Source organism: Pleurodeles waltl, chromosome 4_2 (assembly GCF_031143425.1).
Source record: "Pleurodeles waltl isolate 20211129_DDA chromosome 4_2, aPleWal1.hap1.20221129, whole genome shotgun sequence".
NCBI classification, from domain to species: Eukaryota; Metazoa; Chordata; class Amphibia; order Caudata; family Salamandridae; genus Pleurodeles; species Pleurodeles waltl.
In genome coordinates this window covers 1060830116-1060854829 of record NC_090443.1, presented here as the reverse complement: position 1 = coordinate 1060854829, position 24714 = coordinate 1060830116, and the positions used below count along the sequence as shown (strand labels likewise).

The window sequence follows — 24714 nt, the reverse complement described above, 5'->3', positions numbered from 1 at the left end:
ACTCCTAACCCCCACTTTCTACCCTTCATGAAATAGAGGCAGCTGAAAACGCTAAAGGAGAGGACACTACGAGGGGATTAAAGGAACCTGGAGATGCAGGTGAGAATTTTTCCTCTTTCGGAGGTGTTTTAGGGGGCAGAATTGGTTTATTCCTATTTAATTGGCCAAAGTTAACACACAACCCTTGGGATCTAGAGACAGTGCAAGGCTTCAGGTTGGAGTTTTACAACACCCTCTTCAAGGATTCTCCTCTGACCATGATGTATTTTTCCCTACTGGATCAAGATTTTATCTCCTCAGAAATGTGGATCCTCCAGAAAAGAGTGGCCATTGTGGAGCCCTCTCCTCACCCTTCCAGGTTTATCAGCCTAGTTTTTCTCTTGGAGAAGAGTGGAGGTGTTTTGTGTCTGATGCTCAATCTGAAGGACGTCAATTCCTGGTTAGTTTACCAACATTTCAAGATGAAGGACATCCATCTTTTGCAAGACATCCTTCAAGATGGCAATTGGATGGTTTGCCTGGATCTAAAAGACGTGAATCTCTGCATCCCAATCTTTGCTCCTCATCAGTGTTTCCCTCAGTTCCCTTTGCAGGGCAGATGTTACAAGTTAAACGTTCTTCCTTTCGGCCTCTCTTCAAATCCTTGGCGCTTCACCAAGATCATGAGGCCTGTAGGAGCATCCCTGCGGGAGAAAGAGGTACGAATAATAGTTTACCTGGGCAACATAAAAATTATGACAGAGTCCCCAAACGGTTTTGTTTCACTTAGAGGGGACCATTGCTCTTCTTAAGGATCTGGAGTTCATGGTCAACATGCAGAAGTCAATTCTTGCCCTATGCCAATGTCTGAAATTCCTGGGTTTTCAGGTCGACTCCATCATAACTCAATTAGTCCTTTCCCATCAGATAGTAAGGAATATCAAGAAGGAGTTAAGATGCACTTTGAACAAACAGACAACATCCCTGAGAGCAATAGCTCAGATCATAGGTCTTCTGGCTTCATCTTTTGAAGCCACTTTTCCAGTTCCTCTCTGTTATCGAGCACTTCAACGTTTGAAAATCCAACAACTCCACAAGGGTCCCTCTTACTCGGAGCATGTCTCTCTGTCAGAGGAAGCCAAGGCAGAAATGTCTTGGCGGCTGGATTACATGGAGGCATGGAACGGCAGGGAGATCTTTCTATCATCTACAGAGATGATTATCAAATAAGACGCCAGTCAGTGGGGATGGGAGCTCGTTGCTGCTCAATTTCCATGGGGGGACCTTGGTCAAAGGCAGAACTGTCCCTTCACATCAACTGCTTGGAACTCCTAGCGGGGTCCTTTGCAATCCGGAGTCTCTCAGCAGACAGAACGGATTGCTGCATCCTTCTCAGAATGGACAATGTCTCCTCGGTTCAGTGTTTGAACAAATGTGGCTGGACCAAATCTCAACTTCTGGCAAAGATAGCCAAAGATGTTTGCCACTTTTGCCTACAACATCATTTGTCTGTGGTGTTGGAGTATATTCCGGGCCAACACAATATTGGGGTGGATTGACATTCCCAACATCTGCAGGATTTCAGTGACTAGAGACTTCACCCAAAGATCTTTCACGTGCTTCGCCGGTGAGGCCAGTGTGTGGTTAATTTGTTTGCCCCTCGCCTCATTCAGCAACTTCTAACATTATATGGTTGGCTCCCAGACCCAGAAGCACAAGCCATCAACGCTTTCCTTCTGAACTGGTCCCTCACCATGAATTATGCGTTTCCCACATTCATGATGATTCTCAGTGTTCTTTCCCAGGTGAGATGTCAGGGAGCAGAGTTGATTCTAGTGACTCCATTTTGGAAAGTCCAAGCATGGTTACCTGTCCTTATCGACCTGGCATGTCCCTGTCCAGTACTCCTTCCATTTTGGTGGAACCTGTTGCTGGATCCAGTGGGGCAACCTCATCCACTGATCCTTTCGGGTCACTTCTCTCTATTGGCATGAAGGTTTCCCAGACATTTTGAAGGACGCTGCAGCCTTCATCAGACAGGCTTAGTCAGCAAACACTGATAAACAATACTTCTCATCCTGGTGACGCTGGTGCTGGTATAGTTGGTGCTGTGAGCGAAGTGCAGATCCCATTAGAACAGATTGCTATTTGGTAGTGAAGGTTTTATCATCATTGTCATCGGGTGGGATGGCTTACAGGTCAGTTAACAACTTTAGATATGCTATTTCTGCAGGCTACCTCCTCTTGAGGACAGACCCATTAGGGAACATCCGGTGGTGTGCAAGTTATTGGGAGGCATTCGGATGTCCAATCCTCCTCATCCCTACTTTTCAGTTCTTTGGGACGTCAATATTGTTTTACGTTTCTTAGAGTCTTGGCCTGATAACAAGTATCTTTCACACAAACAGTTATCAGCAAAATTACCAGTTATTATGTTTGAGTTCATGTTGACTGGGTGGGTGATATTAGGGCCCTGGATCTTTCTGGCAGAGAGTTCTCTCCAGAGGGGGCATTTTTCCCCATTATCAGAAGAGCGAAAACAATTGCAGGTCAGTATCTTATTTCTGAATAACAATAAGCTTTGTATAGTACGTTGTTTGAAGGATTATGAGGTGAGCACCTCTGAATTTTGTTCTGCTATGGGGGATCAACTGTTGATTGCCTTACAAAGACCTTTCAGACCTGTAGCAGCTGCCACCCTGGCCAGGTGGCTACGTTGGTTATTGTCTGAAGGTGGTATAAATACTTCGATATTTGGCGCTCATACAGTAATAGGAGCTATGGCTTCCAAACCCTTTTCTTTAAAGTCCAGATTAGAGGATGTTATGAGAGCTGCGGACGGGTCACCCAAACCCACTTTCAAGTCCTTTCATTACAAACTTTTCATGGGTGTGGCTTCACTGGTGGTGAGTCAGCTTTGAACGAGCATAATTGGAGCCTCCGGTCCTGACATAGAATCAACATTTTTCTAACATTCGCTTCAAGAGTTTTCAATTCTATTAAGGACACAGAGGCAAGGTTTTTTGCCCACCCCACATTTATGAATGTAAGTAAATACTTTTGTTTACAATTCATGTTTTTATTCAAGTATTTACTACCCACCCTATTAGGTGTATTCTTTTAGTGAACCTACCCTGATGCTAGCCACTAGTTACAGCTTCTTTGTTTTTTCTTTTTCATCTAAAAATGATGGGAAGTGAACAACTTCTGGTTCGATGGATTGCTGTATGAGATATACTCCATTAAGGTTGACCTTGACAACTGTTTCATCTTCATGAGAGGTCTGCATTACCCTGGCTTAGGGTCTTTGAGTGGGCAGTCTGTTGTGTCCTGGTTTGCTCTTACAAAGTTTTGGGATCTTCCATTGGGATTCCAGAGTCATAGACTGCTACTCTTGTCTTGGAAAAAGAAAAAGGCCACAAGATGGCATTATGATGCTATATAGGGCTTGAGGCTCTATGATCTGTGCATGTGACAGAGCTCATTCATGGATGTGTAATGTTTTAAACTTATCTTTGATTGGCTGCTGGAAAAAAGCATAGAAAGAGAAGCATAATCCTCGCCTCTGTGTCTTTAACAGAATTGAAAATTCTTGATGCGAATGTTAGAAAATGTTGTATCCTCCGGTTAGGGAGGGGCGTTACCCAGAATTATTATGTCTGGTGGGGCCTGGGGAGGAAATTTAAAACAATCCCAGAACCAGAGCAGGGTGCTTTACCCTTAGGGCTATAGGTGTTCCGCTTACATCTGGTACAAAAAGCAGCTCTCCTAAAATACACAAATACACTAAGCCTCACACAAAGATCAACACTGAAGTAGTTCAATTGGTAGGAAATTAATTCTATCGATTCCATTAAGAATAACTGCTGGTCTAACGCTTTCAATACCATGAAATAGTTGGTCTGAGTTGAAGGACTAAGGCAACAACACTTATCACATGCTCTTTTTTCAGAAGCTGCTAAATAAATGGCTAAAGGACATTTTATTGTTCAGAATAAACACAATTTTAGTAAAAGAGGTCAGGCATTGCTCCTAATAAAATACTGCTGGCGGGCCCAAGTCCAGGGTTATTTGGCTGAACTCCTTAAAGCTCATTACAAAATTAGGTTAATGCAATTGTGTTTAGGCTGCTGTCCATCTCTGAACTTTCTTCCTAAATGGGTTGAAAGCCCTGTCTCTCAAATATGCAGACCGTTCTCCCAGTATCCAGAAATGCTAGTGCATCTCTTATGAGACCCCCCCCAGGATATTGTGGCAAGGATTAGCAAATTTCTGCGCCACAAATATGGAATTTTTTCAGCAATTTATTTTTCTGTTTTTATCAAAATAAATGCCTCCTGGCCCTTCTGCCTGCCCTATGGGTGGCGGGCCCTCACCATTTAAAAATACATGCTCTCTGAAGCCGCTGTGTGCCCTGTGGACCCTAACCATATTAAAAAAAATACCACCCTGGGCCCGCCTTGTGCCTCATTGGTGGCAGGCCCAAAACATGATAAAAACTAACGCTCCCAGGGTGTCAAGATTTAAGACAGCTGAGTAACGCAATGCAACGATTTGCACTGTGTTGCTTTGCTCCAGATTTATGAAGCCACTCAGGGCCACAGAAGGTGGCCTTGCGTTGCTTCATAAATCTCATTTTTGAGTTGCATCGTGCATGCAACACATTGCGTGGTGCAATTGCTATGCAACTGGGCTCATAAGTATGGCTGATACTATTTTGTACTGCAAGGGTACCTTTCTGGTACAAAACCTATGCTAAACTCATGCACATGCCCTGACACTATGGCACAAAGGTGTGTGCGTGGAGCATAGCAGCTAAAATCAGTGCAGGGGGTTGAGAGTGCCATATCTCTGTGGATATGGTACTCTTGTGCTCCCTCCCCGTAACGCAACGCAGTACAGCATTTTTGGTTGCTGCGTTGCACTGGGTGACATTTTGATAAATGTGGCCCGAAAACTGCATTTGATGCAGTCATCTTTTAAATCACAACTATAATCTATTTTATGCATTTTAGAAAACCAAGCAAATTGTGGTATTTCAAACTAACATCTTAGAAGCTTTGTCATATTACTTGATACAATACTGTGATTCCTAACTTATTAATTGCACATATGTATTTTTAATTAACTGAAAATAAACTTACTTACTTACAGAACAGACCAATGCCTGAAACCCCAGACATGTTGGATAATGTTCCTACCATTCACATGATTGAGTCATCCTACTTCCAAACTTTCACTCCATTTTAGTCAAATAAAATTGGCTGCCACACCTCCGAGTCTCTCTTCAGTCTGTTCATCATTTTGGTCACTCCCCACAAAAAGAAAGTGAATTGCTGCAAAAGGCTCTCCACGGGCAACCAGTCAGCGCACAACAAAGTTCAAATGTCCTAGTAAATTCTGTTGAAACCTTAGCTCACAGTTTATCTGCTGACCACCATGACATCATCGCCACAGAGTCCAGCTTGATTCCCAAAAATGTTAGCCATTTAGTGGGCCCGTCTATGTTTTCATCAGCAAGGGGGATCTGGAAACGATGTGTCACTTCCTGAAAAAGTGTCATGAGACATGCGCACTCACTCCTTTCCCTGCCTTCCCGCCATCAAAAAACCATAGAGGTAGTGGAGCATGTGCCCAGACCCTGCAACCTACCTCATTGTACAGTCCACAAATGTGCTGAACATCTCAAATGCAGTCCGTGGGCATAGCCTTGTCTGTATACATGTGCCCTTCAAATTCTAACCCTAGCAACTGAAAGTCTCCTTCTTAGACACAATGCCACTCCGTGATACTAATAAGTCATCTATTGGGGACTCCACAGATGGGCCGGTCATCCTTTGTCAATTTGTCAGGTATGATTTGCTTTTTTCCTTTGCATGATTTCATATTTTCTGCTGGTCTCTCGCTACTGGGACCACGGTATGGCATTCTAAACCTCTCTGTACATCCTCCCCTTAAGAAGAATGCCACTTCCTGACCTGGGTACAATCTCATGGCAATTGGCAGACACTCTTTCCAAGTACCCTTTTGCCATCTCATCTGCCCCTCTGCATTGCTCTTGGCTGTTGTAACAGTGGATAATTGGGTGTTTGACCTCCTCGTCTCTTGTAGTCATATCTAAATTTTGCAAGAGTATCATCCCACTTGGCCCACCCTTGCCTGGGGTGGAATTCCCTGGAAAGTGCTATACTGGCAATAGTAAACCACCCACTGTGTAATTTGTGGGTATCAGTCTTGTTGGCCTCATGAACAGAAACCATAGCTGATTGTCCAGGTCTCCCTAAACCTTAACGGGGCTAAGATTCTCAGTGGTTTAAATTCCTCATTGTACCTTAGCCATGCTAGACCTCTAACGCTGATGCTGCCCATCATCATACCTTCATGTATTCAATAATCCCACACTGGCCTTTGGGGTCTTTTTGAATTTAATGCTCACATACATCCTGACCGCTGCGGTCCACGTATCGAAGATTATTAGCACCTTTGGTCATTTCACCAACTCCCTTTCTTCCACTTTAAACCCTTTGTTTGCAAATGGTACTGTAGTACTTTGAGGAGGTCATCGCATCCATTAGCTCATATTTTTTCCTTCGTGCTCAGAAAGAAGTGTCGCCTAAAGCATCCACTACTCCCTCATACTGTAACCATCCACCTTTTCCACCCCTTTTTTCATGTTCTGCTCTACCTTCCCTTGTTCCATTGGCCCATTTGGATTTTACATCCTCTCTCCAACTCCTCTTCTCCCTAAAACTCACAATCCCTTCACCTTCTCTCCTGCCGCTCACACTCTCACTGTCTTGCTCACAGCGTCCATATTCCACACCTCTGCTTCTCATATTTATTCCCTGGCCTCTCTACCTCCCATCTTCCATTCTGTGATCTTCTCTGTCTCTTGTTGCTGACTTCCTTACTCTCTTTGGATCTTTTCAGCACTGACAATTGCTCACTGTCCTCCCCGTGCAGTTTCTCCTCCCTTCTCCAATGGCCCATGTACTTCTCTATTGTTTGTCCATCTCCCCCTCTTGCCATTCTCCTTGTTTGATCTTTAGCTTGGATCGTCTTTGTTCCTCATCACAATCTTACTCTCCTCTGAAGAGCTCTTTCTGTATCCTCCCTCAGGTATCTCATCTATCCCCCTTTGCACCCCACACCACGCATCCATGGCCACCATCATGCTGCACTTGTCCACCGCTGAATCTTCTTGTCACTTGCATACTCATCACTCTGCTTGCGCACCACTTCTACATCCCTCTCTGTGACTCCTCTGCATCTGAGCCACCTTCTGCTAGCCATCTTGGTCTTGCTCGCTAGTGTGCTTTGTCCTGTAAGCCTACACCTTTGCACCTGGATACTCAACCTTCTCCCTTATGTGTCCTCTACTCAGCCACTGGACCCTTCAAAATATTCCTCCCTGCACTGTCTTCTGTTCTGTGTGGAGCTGTGTTTCCTGGGGCCTAGTCCTCGTCCAGTCCCATCATTCTTAGACATCTTGAGGACTTCCTCATATTTTCCTTCATCCATGTGGTTGGGGAGGTCAGCCTCATTAAACTCTGCCTGCCTGTGCTCCTTGCTGCCCTTTTTGATAGCAATTGACCAATGGCTGTCCGTGTGCTGCACCCTGACATCACCTGTCCTTTTCTTCCCTGTAACCACACTTAACTCTACCTGCCACCTGTCAGTCGTCCTGGCTTCTTTTGACTCTGCCAGTGACCCTCCTCTTGCAGGAGTTGAGAGGTGATCACAACTGGTGGCTATCTGTCCTCTATGGAGTTGCCCCGTCTGTCACCATCCGGTCACTCCCTCCAACGTCCCGGTGCTGCCCTATACCAGAGGCCACTCTATCAAAGAGCTCCTAGGGAGTCAATGATCCCTGAACTAAAGCTGCGGCGCTCCTTGCCCACCTGGAGAGGGAAGAGCCACAAGCCATTATTATCACCTTTACTCCAACGGATGCTGCCCAATTTGGTCTCTGTTTGGACTCCTGCAGTGAATGTTGGGCTAAATCCCAGTGGGTAATCGTTCTGTGCCCTCAGCTTGGAACTCCCCTTCAGAGAGCGCTCTACTCCTGATCGTCCCTCAGTGTCCAGCGGCTTCACTTGCCTTCTTTAAGATGTGCATAAAAATAACTTTCTTTTCCTTTCTTTTTACACTGATGCACTAAGACAGAAGGAAAGAAACAAAATAGTTGCATGGATAAATACACAATTAAATTGATCAGGAGGTAAATAGAAAAATGGCAAGAATGGAAACATGGTAGGCAGAGAGCGGATGATAAGTGAATGCATGATTAGATGAAAGCATTAATACATAGTTAGCTAATATTTGATGTTGATGGTCTGAGGATCATTGAACTGCTGTCATTCTCTGTAGACCCAGTAACTATGCCCTCCTTTATATTTACAGACCGGCATGATGGAGGAGAACCAGACCATGGTGAACGAGTTTATCCTTGTTGGCTTCTCGCACTTTCCATATCTGCAGATTCCATTATTTTTGTCTTTCTCCTCTATTTATGCTGCCACCTTGTTGGGGAACCTTCTCATTGTCATTATAATCAGCACTGACTCACACCTCCAGACGCCAATGTATTTTTTCCTAAGTAACATCTCTCTTCTGGACATTCTGTGCCCTTCGGTGACAGTCCCTAAGATGCTATCAGACCTTATCTCAAGGACAAGGGGGATCTCCTATCACAGCTGTATTACCCAGGTCTTCTTTTACATATTCTTCACTGCTGCTCAATGCTTCCTTTTATCAGTGATGGCCATTGACCGCTATGTTGCCATATGCCAGCCCTTGCACTACCACGCCATCATGAACTTGGAAGTGTGTGTACGACTGGCAGCTGCTGCATGGTTTAGTGGGGGCCTTTATTCCTTGATGTACACTGCAGCAACGGGTCAGCTCTTCTTCTGCAGATCCCATGTGATCAATCACTTCTTTTGTGATATTCTTCAACTCTTGCTCATGTCCTGCTCTGACACAAGCGTGAACATGATCACTATCTTCATTGGTGTAGTTGTGGTGGCCATTGGAAACTTTGTTGTCATTCTCGGTTCCTACGCCCGTATCATCTCCACCATCCTAAAGATTGTGTCCAGGGAGGGCCGCAGGAAGACTTTTGGCACCTGTAGCTCTCACCTCATGGTGGTGTCAGTGTACTATGGCACTCTCATTTCCATGTACTTCAGACCTCTGTCCAGCTTCTCACAGCCCAATACCTGGATGGCTTCCCTTATCTACACAACTGGCACACCAATTCTTAACCCAATGATTTACACTTTGAGGAACAATGAGGTGAAAGGGGCTTTGAAACGAATGATAGGGATTATGGATCATTCCTGAGTCTAGGGATATTTCAGTGTCAGTTCCTTCAATGCAGTGGGGGAACATTTAAACATTATGTTGAACATGCACAGCCCTCCTAATTCACTATATCATTTCCCTGGCATCAGGTACCCAAATACATGATACGATATTTGCAAGAAATTGGCTTATTAGTTGACAGGAGTGAGAATACACCTCAGACAATAATCACAAAAGTCACAAAGTAAACTTGAGCTCAACCCTCTGGCAGCTATGGTACAGAGCATGTAGGCTTAACTTTAGAGTCAATGAGTAAAGCATGTATGCAGTATTCCAACAGTAATGAGGTCAAAGCGCAACACAAGAAAATTTCAAACAATTTGAGAAATGCAGAGAATATTGCAATAAAAAAATGATACTAAAACAATAAAAATCTGACAGAGAGAACTGGAGACAGCAATTTCTAAAGTTTGAATAAAAAATGAGGCATATGTAAAATTGTAATTATAGCAGAGTAATCCAATGTATTTTAGTAATTATGCATTACTCCTGTAATGAGAAATTTCTGAAGTTACCCAATGAAGCTTGCATGTGTAATTAAGAGTAATTTGGGGCAAGAATTCTGCCTTTAGGAGCACAGACATAACAAACTAAGAGAGAGTGAGTGGCTGCTGGAGACTGCTGTTCATGTCCTGCAGCATTTAGTGCTGTTTTTGTAGCACAAAATTCATCCTTGGACCAATTTTCGATGCAAGAATGTATTTTGTACTTAGAAAATAGTGCTAAACGCTGGGTTAAGCTTCTCACAATTATGCATAATCATGAATAATTTTACAATAATTAAGCTACAGACAATTAAGCCAGTTACAAAAACCCCTACTAAAAATGGCACTAAAAAGTGTTAAAACACAACCAAGGTCATCTGGTTGCGCTCAACTGCCACTTAGGTGATAATTAAGGCCGGCCGCAATAGAGCGAGAGTTGGATACAGAGACCAGGCTCTTCCGAAACAGTTGCCTTCAGACTTAGCACATTTCAGAGATCAGAAAGACTTCAGCTGATGAAGGCAGCAGACTGTGGCTGAAGATGGGCTCATTGACAATAAGGTCTCACTGAAGCTGTTCATGAATATGGGAAAGCTCTGAGTGGGAAAAGTTGAAATTTCGAACCCAAACAGGCCTCTACATCGATTGGATGAGATGGCGACTCGGTCCAGTGAAGTCTTCCACATTCAGACTCAGAAGCTTTTCTGGAAGTCAGATTTCTTCAATGGGTCAAGGTTGCAGGAAGAAGCTGAACAGTTTAACGTTGCCAGATGCTGGTAAACAGCATATAACAGGAGCAGCAATTAACTCAGTCTCAGCGCTGATGCATTTTCAGCAGATCATCTGTGCGGTTGGGCCCAGGTCAAATCAAATCAAATCAAATCAAATAAATGTCTTAAGTGCACTACTCTCTCAGTAGGGTCTCAAGGTGCTGGGGGGGGGGGGGTTACTGCTCGAAAAGCCATGTTTTGAGGTGCTTTCTGAAGGTTAGGAGATCCTGGATCTTGTGTAGGTTGGTGAGGAGGGAGTTCCAGGTTTTGGCAGCGAGGTGGGAGAAGGATCTACTGTGAGTGGTTGTGCGTTGGATGCACGGGACTGTGGCGAGGGCAAGGTCGGCGGAGCAGAGCTGTCGAGTTGGTTTGTGGAAGTTGATTTGTTTGTTGAGGTAGGCTGGTCCAGTGTCATGGAGGGCTTTGTGAGCATGGACAGGGATTTTGAAAATGATCCTTTTGTTGATGGGCAGCCAGTGTAGGGATCTGAGGTGGGCGGAGATGTGTTTGTGGCGAGGGAGGTTGAGGATGAGATGTGCGCTGCGTTCCGGATTTTCTGAAGCTTGGCTGTGGTCCCTGCGTAGAGGGCCTTGCCGTAGTCCAGTCTGCTGCTTATGAGGGCGTGGGTGACTGTTCTTCTTGTGTATAAAGGAATCCATTTGAAAGTCTTGCGTAGCATGAGAGAGGTGTTGAAGCAGGAGGATGATATGGCGTTGATTTGCTGAGTCATGGAGAGAGATGAGTCCAGTTTGGTGCCAAGATTGCGTGCGTGGGTGGTGGGTGTTGGGGGTGGCCCAAGGGTGGTGGGCCACCAAGAGTCATTCCATGCTGTCTTGTTGGGACCGAAGACGATGATCTCAGTTTTTTATGAGTTCAATTTGAGGTGGCTTGCTGTCATCCAGTTGGTGATGGCGAGGAGTCCGGCGTGTAGGTTATTCTTGGCGGTAGCTGGCTTCCTAGTGAGGGAGATGATGAGCTGGGTGTCGTCAGCGTATGAAAGGATGGTGAGGCCGTGGGGGCGGAGGATGTTGGCGAGAGGAGCCATGTAGATGTTGAAAAGGGTGGGGCTGAGGGAGGATCCTTGGGGGACCCCACAAATGGTCTTGCTGGCTGTAGACCGGAAAGGAGGGAGGCAAACTCTTTGGGTTCTTTCGAAGAGGAAGGAGGTGAGCCAGTCCAGAGCTTTGTGGTGAATTCCGGCATCCCACTTTGGTTCTCTGTTAAAAAGTCCTAAGTTTTAGGGTTAGGTAGGAAGCAGTACACCCTGACACTAGGCGAGGGTCCAAAAACTTTAAGGGCAGCACTTGGGAGTCAGGCTCACTCCAACAGAGGCAAACATAATGGACCAAGACAGGTCCAGTTTAAACTTGTCAGCATGTAAAAGCAGGAAAAGACCTCTTGAAGCTTGCTGTATCCCTGTAGCTCATACAGCCTTATGACTCTTGCTGTTAGTTCTGGGTACAAAGAAAACAGGTCCAGTCTTCTCAAGTCTTCAGACAGAAGTGCAGTCCTCTTCTGAACCTTCCTCAGGTACAGTAGTGTTCTGAGGACGATGCTGCTGATTCCGCATTTATGTCAAGTGGATGGGGCAACTCCTGGCTGCTTACTAACCAATGAGGTAAAATTCCCAGCGTGACCCTACTCCCTTTTTCAGAACTTCCTGTGGGTTTTACTGTAGTATATCCTACAGTGCCCCTCTCTAACTAAATCCAAAATGGGAGAATCTTTAATCCTCTGGACAGAGCTCCCTACACCCACCCAGAAGTGTGGCTTTGGAAATGGATAACCCATCACCATTGGTCACAGTAAACCTTTCCTGGGTAAGCTACCCGCCTACATGGTTTGCTAAGAGCCTGCCTAGAAGGACAATAAAGGACGCAGTGCCAGCTGTGGGTTATATCTGCCGTGGACAGGGTAGGCCTTTTTTAAGTTACTAATTGCCTCGACACTGCCCTCCAGGCATTCTGCCAATGAAAGAACATCACCTCCCCAAACCCAAGGCTCTTTGTCTCTGTCTTATGAGCAATTCACTCCTCACTACAAGAAAGCTATCTACTGCCCAGTGACAGTTGGAGTACTTATAGAAAGGCCTAAGAGGCTTTAGGCATGGACAAAGTGATTTTTATAAAGTTCCTCTTCTTTAATAGTTACATAGAATTCATCATTGTCATTAATTTGGATTTAACTAACTATTAAAACATTCCTTGCATTGTGTTTCTACCTCCTACCAACCCAATATTAGCATTTTAGGGTGTAATAATGTAATCAAATATTTTGTTATGGAACATCCAGCCTTGCTTCAGTGAAAATAGCATATAGGCTATTTTGCTTTAAGGACATGTGGAACATTAAACTTGTACATGTCCTGTTTTTAAATACCATGCACCGTGTCTCTGGTGCACTAAAGCCTACCCAAGGGGTGACTTATTAAAAAAGAAATGTTTAGGCCCGTCAAAAGGGTATATTTTGACAGCTTGGATTGGCAGTTTAGAAACTGCTCTGCCAGGATATATTGATGTGTCTGAGGTCGATTTTGCTGTGTCACTATGGTGTATGGCACAATGTGTGCCACAGCCCACTGGTGACATTCAACGTACAGACTGTGGGTACACCTTGTAACATATAGTAGGTATTTATAGTTAGGTTAAAGTTGCCACTCAGGTGTCAAGTAGTTTCATTGCCTTTAGAGGTGGAGCACATGCACTTTACCACTAATTAGCAGGGCTAAGATGCACAGTGGTCTTTAGGCCAAGAAAAAAGTCAAGGTAATAATCTTGGAAAATATCATGCAAATAGTGGTAATTCCAAACAATATTCGATTCTGTTTTTTACTAAATGATGTAAGTTCACCACAATAACATGGAGAGTGAAAGTGATGTTGTACACACACATCAAAACCAATCAGATAACAGGGTTGACCTTGGATGCTGGGAAGGAGAACGTTTCATTTACAGTAGATGGAAAAACCACCAAAACCTGGAGTTCTATGATAATATTAAGAGAGAGTTAAACCTCGTTCCCAAGCCAAGGGCTCCCTCAATAATGTTCTGCACATAAAAAAAAAGCTGGACATTACAGTCTTTTGACATCTTTTCTCTAATATGGAACTTCTGGCCATAAAAGCATGTCTTTTCACATTAATCTCAGGCTACTGCTGTGGGACAGTCAACACTTACGAAGGGCTAACACCACAAGAGGGCACCAGTAGAATTTACTGGTGTGACTCTAGTGACATCACCTCAGTCAACCAACCCCAAAGAAAGTCAATCTCAAAAATAATCAAAGACACTCCTGTGCATTATATCATGTTGTTGTCCAACCAAAAGAGACACATTTTATGCATTGCACTTTTACCCCCACACATATCAATTCTTTCCTTGCACAGTTTAAAGGATGGGTCATTGACAAGAGATAGGATGGAGAGAGAGAGATAAATCATTCCATCCCTCACCTCTTTGGCGCAAAAATAGCACTTGTCTGTCTGAAAAACTATCACTTGCAAGCAGGGTGCATCCATCAGCAAATTGTGTTTAAGTCTTATTAGACACAAAGTAAACTATTTAAACTAGGTCTGTGGAAAAAGATGAAAGCTGGTGTTGCAACTGTCCAGGTGTCAGCCTACGTACACATTTGCGGAATGCAGAAAACATTGCTGTTGGTGGATGGAAATAGCTGAAGGAATTAATTTAATGACCTTTCTTGACAATCACTCATCCTACTCTGTCATTATCTTCATTGATATCTCAGCACTTCTGTCTGTTGGGGATACTCCAGGGTAGATGGTTAGTGCCTCAAGAGGAGTAAAATGTTGCAACCTCTTTTGTGGAAAAGGAGACCAGCCAGCTGTCTCTCGCTTCTGACTACAATGAGATACTCTCATTTAGTTAAAGAAAGCTTGCAGTCAGACACCCCTGTCTGTGTAATTCTCATCTGCGGGGGTGAGTATCATGCAAAGGTATGTACCCCCAGCATGGCCCCAGAAGCAGTACACACGCATGAAAGTGTGGGGTAATTTATAATGCACTATTCCTAATTGAACCTGATGGTAATTTGTGTTGTAATCTCACCAGTCACAATATAAAACAAGGTGTATATTAGAAATACCTCAAACATTTGATATCACTCATTCATGCTGAATGGATTAGAATTGTCTAGTCCATACCTAATATCTATATAGATGTTACCAGATTGTATTGATTGAGGGTTACTAGAATTCCCTAGCTAAGGATATGCCAAACATTGTAAATATTCCCCCATTCCTTGGAAAGCCGTCAGGTCTCCAGTTGGATTGTGGAGCCACAGCATGTTCCTCTAAATATTAGTCCCACTCCACTAACAATTGTCTATGGAGAGGGGAAGGGTCACTCCTGTCCATCTTCCCATATCACCTCTTCACAATAGTTTCTGTAACAGGAGCTCATAGAAAGCGGGCAAATGTTGCCATTTTAATTCATTCCAACCCTGATTTGTGTAAGGCTGAATCGCCTTGCAGCTCTGATTGTTACATGTAGTCCTACAGCTTTTTGGAGAATGGAAAATGTCAGTTCTCTATTTAGACTGTTGTCAAGATGGAGCTCTGGAAATAATGTCTAAAAATAATATGGCTATCCCCCGAACACTTGTCAACATTTAGCAGTCAAAATATTAGCTTTTAGTGTCTAAGCCTGACATACACACACCCTAAGGCAGTGGTGCTCTTGTGATGGCATACAGTAAGGCATGACTTGTATGCAACATGTACCTGTTACTAGCAAAGCTCTGCCACATGCAACGTCCCCATCTTGTGCAAAGACTGTTAGATTAGCGATCATGTACCCTTGCCTTACACGCATTTGGAGTAACGCAGGGCAAATCGCTGCATCATTACTTTGCCTCGGGTGGCATTCCATGGGTGTTGTGTGGGTGTTCCCACGGAACTCCCCTGGATTAGGACACATTCCAAATTTTAACAGAACTGCTAAACCAGTGAATGCTCACAAATTGCTATACTTTACCAGGAGAGGCATCAACCAGGAGAAATATCTTTATTTCTCCTTTTTATTTCTTCTTTCTATGTGTGCTGCATTCTGCATTTTTTAATATACCACAGGGGACGCCCCTTCCTGCACAAAAACAATCCTGCATGCAAAGCCGGCCCCCTTGCGCCATCCGATTGCACCATGCGCTTAAATACGGCGCGTTGCTGGCCTTTCCCTGTCACATAGAGCAACAGGGTGACTTTGTGCATTTCACTACGAGAGTATCCCCATGAATCTGGCCCATAGTTACTAAAGGGTTGGTAAAAGATGGTGTATATATTTATTATCGGTGTAATGTAGCTATGCTCTGCCCGCCCTGTATAGTAATCACTCAGTGATTCGAGCAATACAATCTCGTTTTGATAACATGAAGTTATGCTTTAGAATATGCCAGGATTTGCATCTGAGAGCTGGGCAGTGTTTGCCCACCAGTGTGTTGTCACCACATCTTGTGTTGGCAGATGCAGTGACTGAACCAAACACTCAACCCACTCACTCACTAAGCACTGTAGCCTCTCTTGAATGAACAGCATTTTTCTGTGAACAATAAATGGTATAAAGTATAAGATATTATAATTTTTTTTAAACTATGTATTGACATATGACTGATATTGTTGCAGGGCTTGAACAGACTGGCTGTTCTCTGAGTAAACCTGCATCTACTATGGAATCTTCGAAATGTATTTAAAAAATAGATATGACATGTAACTCCCAGTATCTTGTTCTATAAGGAACCCTTCAAGTTGCGAAATATAAAAGTATATCATAATAAAATCCATGAACGACCAATGTCATACTTGGCTTTTCATGTGGAACATGTAGTAATTCAAACTCCTGCCCTCAAATTGAACTATATATGCTATCAGGCTGATTTCGAGTTTTCTGATGGTCCCAGAGGTTTGAACATCTGTGCATCGCCAGGTGGGTTCAGCTGCACTGGGCGTGATTTCAAATCAAGCAAAGAAGCTTGCAACTCAGGGTGCAGCCTTGAACAGATCCCTTTCATATTTATAACTCTCTCTTCTGGTTTCCAGATCGTTAAAAGCATCCAAAGGCGTTTTTGAAATTGAATATATTTGTATTTTTTAATTACTATTTAGAAATAATTATTGCTTGAAATGCTCCCTGAATATTCTCAGTGCCTGTTCATCCGATTCTCTGAAATGCTTCCGGTGCAGTTTAATGTGCCACAGAAATGACAATTAATGTGATCAAATACTGTTTCATTTTTATTTTATTTCTTTGGCCCTCTGAGGAAAATATGTCTGTTTGCATGTGCCTTCGTGCTGCCATGCAATACCTTATGGGTAACATGGACCCAACCTGGCACAGGTTACCCACAGTACAAGTGTCAATATCAGCTTCATCCACCCATAGTCTTTGTATTGGACAGTGGCCTTCCATGACATTCACATGTGAATTCCAAACACAGCTTCAGGATGCGCATTCCTAAGTGAGCCATTATCAACTAATGCTTTCATTTCCTCATTATTTACTACTCTTTCTCATTTCCAAATTCACAAAATAAAAATAATTATTTTAAGATGTTTAACCCCTTGGCTGCCAGGTCTTTTCCTCCTCAGGTGCCAGGCCTTTTTTGGGCTATTTGGGGTAGTTCACGTCCTTTTTTTCCAACATCCTAGGAATTCTAGAAGTACCCAGACTTTGTGGGTTCCTCTGGAGGAGATCAAGAAATTAGCCAAAATACAGAGAATAGTTTTTTCGTTTTTTTTTAAATGGGAAAAAGGGCTGCAGAAGAAGGCTTGTGGTTTTTTTCCCTGAAAATGGCATCAACAACGGATTTGCAGTGCTAAAATCACCAGCTTCCCACCGTTTAGGAACAGACAGACTTGAATCAGAAAAACACATTTTTCGACACAATTCTTGCATTTTCACTATATTTTGTGCTTTTATCCTGTGTTCCCCCAAGTCTCCCCCTAAAAAACACATTTTCCTCTCATTTCGGTGACAGAAAGTTCTGGAATCTGAGAGGAGCCACAAATATCCTTGCACCTAGCGATATCCCGATAAAAATGGTACCTCACTTGTGTGGGTAGGCCTAGTGCCCGCGAAAGGAAATGCCCCAAAACACTGTGTGGACACATCAAAATTATCAAATACTAAACTACCTGTTTTTTCTGTGGGGACCTGCATTTTTTGTCTTGGGCTCAGCAGCCATATAGGGACACCTACCAAACCCAAACATTTCTGGAAACTAGACACCCAAGGAAATCCAGGGAGGTGTGGCTTGCGTGGATCCGCAAATGTTTTCTTACCCAGAATCCTCAGCAAACCTCAAATTTAGCTAAAAAATCAAATTTTTCTCACATTTCTGTGTGGGATCACTACACTGGGACGAATTTCCTACCAACCAACATTCCCCTCAGTCTCCCGGTAAACATGATACCTCATTTGTGTAGGTGGGCCAAGTGCCTGTGACAGGGAAGAGCCAAAAACATGTCAAAATTGAGGGGGAACCAAACTGGGTCCAAAAAGGCAGTTTAAAAAAAAACATTTTTAGGCTGACAAGTGCGGCAGAAAATTTATCGGTATAGATGAGACAATGCTGGGTGGTAGGAATTTTGTGGCTTCCTGCAGATTTCAGAAGGTTCCATTACAAAAATGTGGAAAAAAGTTGTGATTTCCAGCAAAGTTGGAGGTTTGCAAGGCGTTGTGGGTAAGAAAATGGTACGGGGTGCATGTGAAGCACACCACCCTGGACTCACCCAGATGTTTAGTTTTCAGATGTGTCTAGGTCTTGTGGATTTTTCTACATGGCAGCGTCCCAAAGTCCAAAAAGTCCAACCCTCACCATTTCAAGCTCTCATGGCCCAAATGTAAAACCAAAAGCCAAAATAATCAAACGTCCTCTTGCTTGCCATGGGATAAGATGTTTTAGTGTGGGGGGAGCTGAAAGACTGTTACCCCCTTCAGTTGGGGTGGGGGCATAACCATGCCCATACTGGTTGGTAGGCACCACCACACTATTTTTATTTTTTTTAATTCCCTGGCATCAAGTAGACTTTCTGCCCCCCCCCCGGGGAGTGGATCGGGAGTAATTGCCCCATCTGCCCACTGGTGGGCAGAACAACTTTGGCCCCATTTATTTGGGGTGGGAGTATGGCCATACCCGCACCCTCTTATTTTGAAAAAAAAAAGTTCCCTAGTCTCTGGTGGGCTTTATGCCACCTTTGGGGGCAGATGGGCCTTCCAAAAATAGGCCGATCTGCCCCGAAGGGGGTCAGATATGGCCAACAGTAATGTGCCCTCATGGGGAGCGACCCTTGCCCAATGGTCTGCCCCCCCAAACAAAACACACACATACACACACATCAATCCCTGGTGCCTAAGGAATGCATCTGACCCTCAAGTCTTGGGTGTCGTCTTCTTAAATGTCATGAAATCTTCTTTAGTCTAGTCATCCAGGAAACCAAACAAATAAATCACCTTTTGTGTCTACAAATAAACACATCACTTAGATGTGTTTCCTTCGTACTATGAAACTATGTTTCAACATCATACTGATTGCTTAATAAAGACTTAAAATAAGTGAATTTTACTTCAAATTCAGTCTTCCTCTCCACAGATGAAACAGGGCAATAGTTCCACTGTTTGTATAAAATAATTGTTCTTGTTGTAGCCCATATATGAAGGCAACAACCAGCAGACCAATTGTAGCAGAAGATCTGTTTACAATTCTTCACACTGAGATGGGGATCAGCATTGTACATTAATGGATGAGATTACACATCTGTGAGTAGATTCCACACTGTCTCTATCCCATTCAACAGCAAAACGACTTGCAGGCAAGATGTCATCTCAGTCAAGATAAATGACATTGGGTATAGCTTGACTGGGGAATAAGCTGTGGTCAAGCAATCCTAGTCAGGTTAAGGTCCGCAAGCCCTGAATGAACCTGTGCTCTCCCTCTGGTAGCCTCGCACTGGGTAGGCAGGCTTAACTTGGAGGCAGTGTGTAAAGTATTTCTGCAACACTTCAAACAATAAAACATCGAAAACGCCACACAAAATATTCTCCACCAAGTTAGAAAAATAAATTTCACTTTAATAAATAGAACTGGATCAAAATGACAAAATTCCAATAAGTAAACCAGAGAGTCTGAATTTCAAAGGTTTTACTTAAAATATTTGCTAAGATGTGTGAAGTGCTAACTATGGATATCTGGTTGTACCAGGCCAAAGTCACAAGTTCAGGCCAACCGCGATAGAGCGCAGGCCAGCTGCAGAGACCTAGTTAGGTCATCTGAACCAAAGTACCTTAAATCCAAGGCTGCAGAGCGTTGCGTGGATCCGCTTCAAAGATGCGTTGTGCAGCAGAGGCGATGTGTCGCTTCTGAGATGCATTGAGGCTGCGTTGAGAAAATATAAGAAAATGTTAACTTTCTAAAAATGACATCTTCAGAATTACAATTTAAAATCTGACTTCACCATAAGTTTGGATTTTAAATTGTGATTCAAGACACACCATACTTGAAAGGTTTATAATTCTGATGTTATCCTATGAGAGAGATGGGCCTTGCAGTAGTGAAAAACAAATTTGAGAGTTTTTCACTACCAGGACATGTAAAACTTAAAAGTACATGTCCTACTGTTCAAACACATTGCACCCTGCCCTCTGGGTTGTCCAAGTCCTAACTTAGGAATGACTTATATACATAAAAAGGGAAATTTTGGGCCTGGCAAAGGGGTTATTTTTCTATATTGACATGACAGTGTAAACTGCACACCCAGGCTCTGCAATGGCAAGACTGAGACATGGTTAGAGGGCTACATAAGTGGGTGGCACCATCAGTGCTGCAGGCCCACTAGTGGCATTTAATTTACAGGTCCTGGGCACATGTAGTGCACTTTACTGGGAACCCATAAGTAAAATAAATGTGTCAATTAGGTATATTCCAATGAAACCATGTTTTAGGGAGAAAGCACCTGTACTTTAGCACTGGTTATCAGTGGCAGAGAGAACAGAGCCCTAAAGCCAACAAAAAACAAATTCAGAAAAATTGGAGACAAGCAAGTAAAAAGTTTTGGGGAAGACCACCTAGTAGTGTCCTCCTGTTTTAGGAATACATAGGGGACTCACACTGTACCAGGAAGTACTAATACTTCTGTTTTTTATAGTGTGATGATTGGACTGCAGAATGTATATCCTGGTTGATCTTGGTTTTTAGTCAGGGTCATTGCTATTACTCTAGAAACTTGCACTTGCATGATAGATTTCACAATCTTTCCAGTGGCAGAATTTCTTTTGAAGTGAATTCCTTCCCTCTGATGTGCCAGTGTGTGGTGACTCTCCACCAATGGAAGCTGCCTCCGAATGCCAGTTATCCAAGCCCTCCAGAGACAGCGCTTACATTTTATTCCATTTCGTCATAAGACTTAGTAACATTTGCTGTCCCAACATTTGTTATCAACATTGTATCTTTTTCCATAAAATGTTATAATTAGATACAGTCAAAATAATAACTAGGGCCTGATTTAGAACTGGACGGATAGAATACTGCGTCACAAACATGACAGACATTCTGTCTGCCCTATTACGATCTACATAAGATATAATAGCTTATTATGATCTCATTATTTCTTATGGGGATCGTAATAGGGCAGGCAGGATATCCGTCACTTTTGTGAGGGAGTATTCCATCCGCCAACATCTAAATCAGGCCCTAGCTAATTTATTGACTTTCTGCCAAGCTAGGAAAAGGGCAATTAATTCTGTATATTTATGTAGTTGAATTACCGATGGACTTCACTGTAGCCTACAGCCAACCCGTGTTTTGTGACATCCCTGATTTCTCAGCCCTCCCTTGACGGATCACCCCCTAAATTTTCCAGGAAGAAGTTGTGGTGAAATGTTTGGAAAGATTTGTGAACATTTATCAAACTGCTCCAAATATATAAACAAACCAAAAAATGCATTAACCTATGGGAACGCAGTCCTAACTACAACTACCAAGTGGTGACTGCATTACCCAGTGGCAGCGACCATGAGTAGTTATGGTTAGCATTGTCTTTCCGTAGGAAATGCCTTTTTGTGTTGCTAACCACTTTGGCACCTCTTGAGGAATCTCCATGAAAAGTTCCCCAAAAATGTTGCTTTTAGACTAGCTTGTACATGGAATGTTTTGGGCTGCTCCATCAAGCAGGGTGTGAGAAAAAGGGGGGCCGAAAGCAAGTTTTCCTGATTCATTTGCCATAGGAACTTTAGAGACAGCTACAGCCCGCACCGCGTATCAGATTTATAACATATTTGGCAGAAAACTAGATCTTGGTCCAGAAAGAGCGCATTTTATGTTTTGGTGTAAATATGTTTAGTAGTTTTGGAAAAAGTAGGGTTAAAAAATGTTGTATATATCAAGCAGTATAGAATCTGGCACCAGACACATCTCATCCTGTGACAGCTTAATGTTTCAACCCAAAAAAAACATATATATTTGCCAGTTATAATTATCTCAAGTAGCTCTAACCTGTGCCATATGGTAGATATAAGCTGCACCCTCGTATTACATAACTCAAGACATCTTCTAGGACATCATTGATAATATTACTGCAACATTTTTCTCATCAATAATTACAAATGTTGCAGTGATACTATCACTGATGTCATAGAAGATATTATGTATGATGTAATATATGGGGTAATTAGCAGTGCACGGCGAGGCCGCAAGTTATAGTTACCTTAGGGCACTAGTTATAGTTATCTTAAGGCACAAGTTATAGTTACCTTAGGGCGCGGCTTATAGTTACCTTAGGGCACGAGTTATAGTTACCTTACAGCACGGGTTATAGTTACCTTAGGGCACAAGTTATAGTTACCTTAGGGCACAAGTTATGGTTATCTTAGGGCACGGGTTATAGTTACCTTAGGGCACAAGTTATAGTTATCTTAGGGCACGGGTTATAGTTATCTTAGGGCATGATTTATAGTTACCTTAGGGCACCGGTAATAGTTACCTTAGGGCAAGAGTTATAGTTACCTTCGGGTGCAAGTTATAGTTACTTTAGGGTGCAAGTTATAGTTACCTTAGGGCACGGGTTATAGTTACCTTAGGGAACAAGTTATAGTTACCTTAGGGTGCAAGTTATAGTTACCTTAGGGTGCAAGTTATAGTTACCTTAGGGCACGAGTTATAGTTACCTTAGGGCACGGGTTATAGTTACCTTAGGGCACAGAGTTATAGTTACTTTGGGACACAGGTTATAGTTACATTAGGGCATGAGTTACAGTTACCTTAGGGCGTGAATTATAGTTACCTTAGGGCACGAGTTATAGTTACCTTAGGGCAAGGGTTATAGTTACCTTAGGGCATGAGTTATAATTACCTTAGGGCATGATTTATAGTTTGCTTAGGGCCCAAGTTATAGTTACCTTAGGGCGCAAGTTATAGTTACCTTAGGGCACGAGTTATAGTTACCTTAGGGCACAGGTTATAGTTACCTTAGGGCACGAGTTATAGTTACTTTGGGACACAGGATATAGTTACATTAGGGCATGAGTTACAGTTACCTTAGGGCCTGAATTATAGTTACCTTAGGGCACGAGTTATAGTTACCTTAGGGCACGGGTTATAGTTACCTTAGGGCATGAGTTATAATTACGTTAGGGCATGAGTTATAGTTTGCTTAGGACGCAAGTTATAGTTACCTTAGGGCATGAGTTATAGTTACCTTAGGGCGCAAGTTATAGTTACCTTAGGGCATGAGTTATGGTTACCTTAGGGCATGGGTTATAGTTACCTTATGGCACAGGTTATAGTTATCTTAGGGCACGAGCTATAGTTACCATACGGCACAAGTTATTGTTACCATACGGCACAGGTTATAGTTACCTTAGGGAATGAGTTATAGTTAGCTTAGGGCATGAGTTATAGTTAGCTTAGGGCACGAGTTATAGTTACCTTATGGCACAGGTTAAAGTTACCTTAGGGCATGAGTTATAGTTACCCTAGGGCATGAGATAAAGTTAGCTTAGGGCATGAGTTATAATTAGCTTAGGGCATGAGTTATAGTTACCTTAGGGAATGAGTTATAGTTACCTTAGGGTGTAAGTTATAGTTACCTTAGGGCATGAGTTATAGTTACCTCAGGGCACGGGTTATAGTTACCTTAGGGCACGGGTTATAGTTACCTTGGGGCACGAGTTATAGTTACCTTAGGGCACGAGTGTAGGAGGCTGGACTGGCTTGTAGTGAGTACCAAGGGGTACTTACACCTTGCACCAGGCCCAGGTATCCATTATTAGTGTAGAGGGGTGTCTAGCAGCTAAGGCTGATAGAAAAGGTAGCATAGCAGAGCAGCTTAGGCTGAACTAGGAGACGAGTGAAGCTCCTACAGTACCACTAGTGTCACTTGCACAATATCATAAGAAAACACAATACACAGATATACTAAAAATAAAGGTACTTTATTTTGATGACAATATGCCAAAAGTATCTCAGTGAGTACCCTCAGTATGAGGATAGCAAATATACACAAGATATATTTACACAATACCAAAATATGCAGTAATAGGAATAGAAAACAATGCAAACAATGTATAGTCACAATAGAATGCATTGGGGGCACATAGTGATAGGGGCAACACAAACCATATACTCTAGAAGTGGAATGCAAACCACAAATGGACCCCAAACCTATTTGACCTTGTAGAGGGTCGCTGGGACTGTAAGAAAACAGTGAGGGTTAGAAAAATAGCCCACCCCAAGACCCTGAAAAGTGGGTGCAAGTCCAAAAGTCACGATCAAGTCAGGAGTGGGCAGATGCCCAGGAAATGCCAGCTGTGGGTGCAAAGAAGCAGCCACTGGATGGTAGAAGCTGTGGATTCTGCAAGAACGACAGGGGGTAGAAACTTTCCCTTTGGAGGATGGATGTCCCACGTCGCGAAGAGTCGTGCAGAGGTATTTCCGTGCAGAAATATCGCCAACAAGCCTTGCTAGCTGCAAAGGTCACGGTTAGGGTTTTTGGATGCTGCTGTGGCCCAGGAGGGACCAGGATGTCGCCAATTGCGTGAGGAGACAGAGGGGGCATCTAGCAAGACAAAGAGCCCACTCAAAAGCAAGCAGTGCCCGTAGAAGTGCCA

The 24714-nt window shown here is 43.2% G+C and overlaps 1 protein-coding gene across 1 annotated transcript in view; it reads left to right on the top strand.

The window, feature by feature from the left end:
- The first annotated feature begins 8388 nt into the window (after nucleotides 1–8388).
- LOC138294041 (olfactory receptor 10A4-like) overlaps nucleotides 8389–24714 on the top strand; it is an 86951-nt gene continuing 70625 nt past the window's right edge. Inside the window, exons 1-2 of the mRNA XM_069233290.1 lie at nucleotides 8389–9299; nucleotides 16527–16597. Coding sequence (XP_069089391.1) covers nucleotides 8389–9299; nucleotides 16527–16597 — 982 coding nt within the window. The remainder of the gene's footprint in view (nucleotides 9300–16526; nucleotides 16598–24714) is intronic.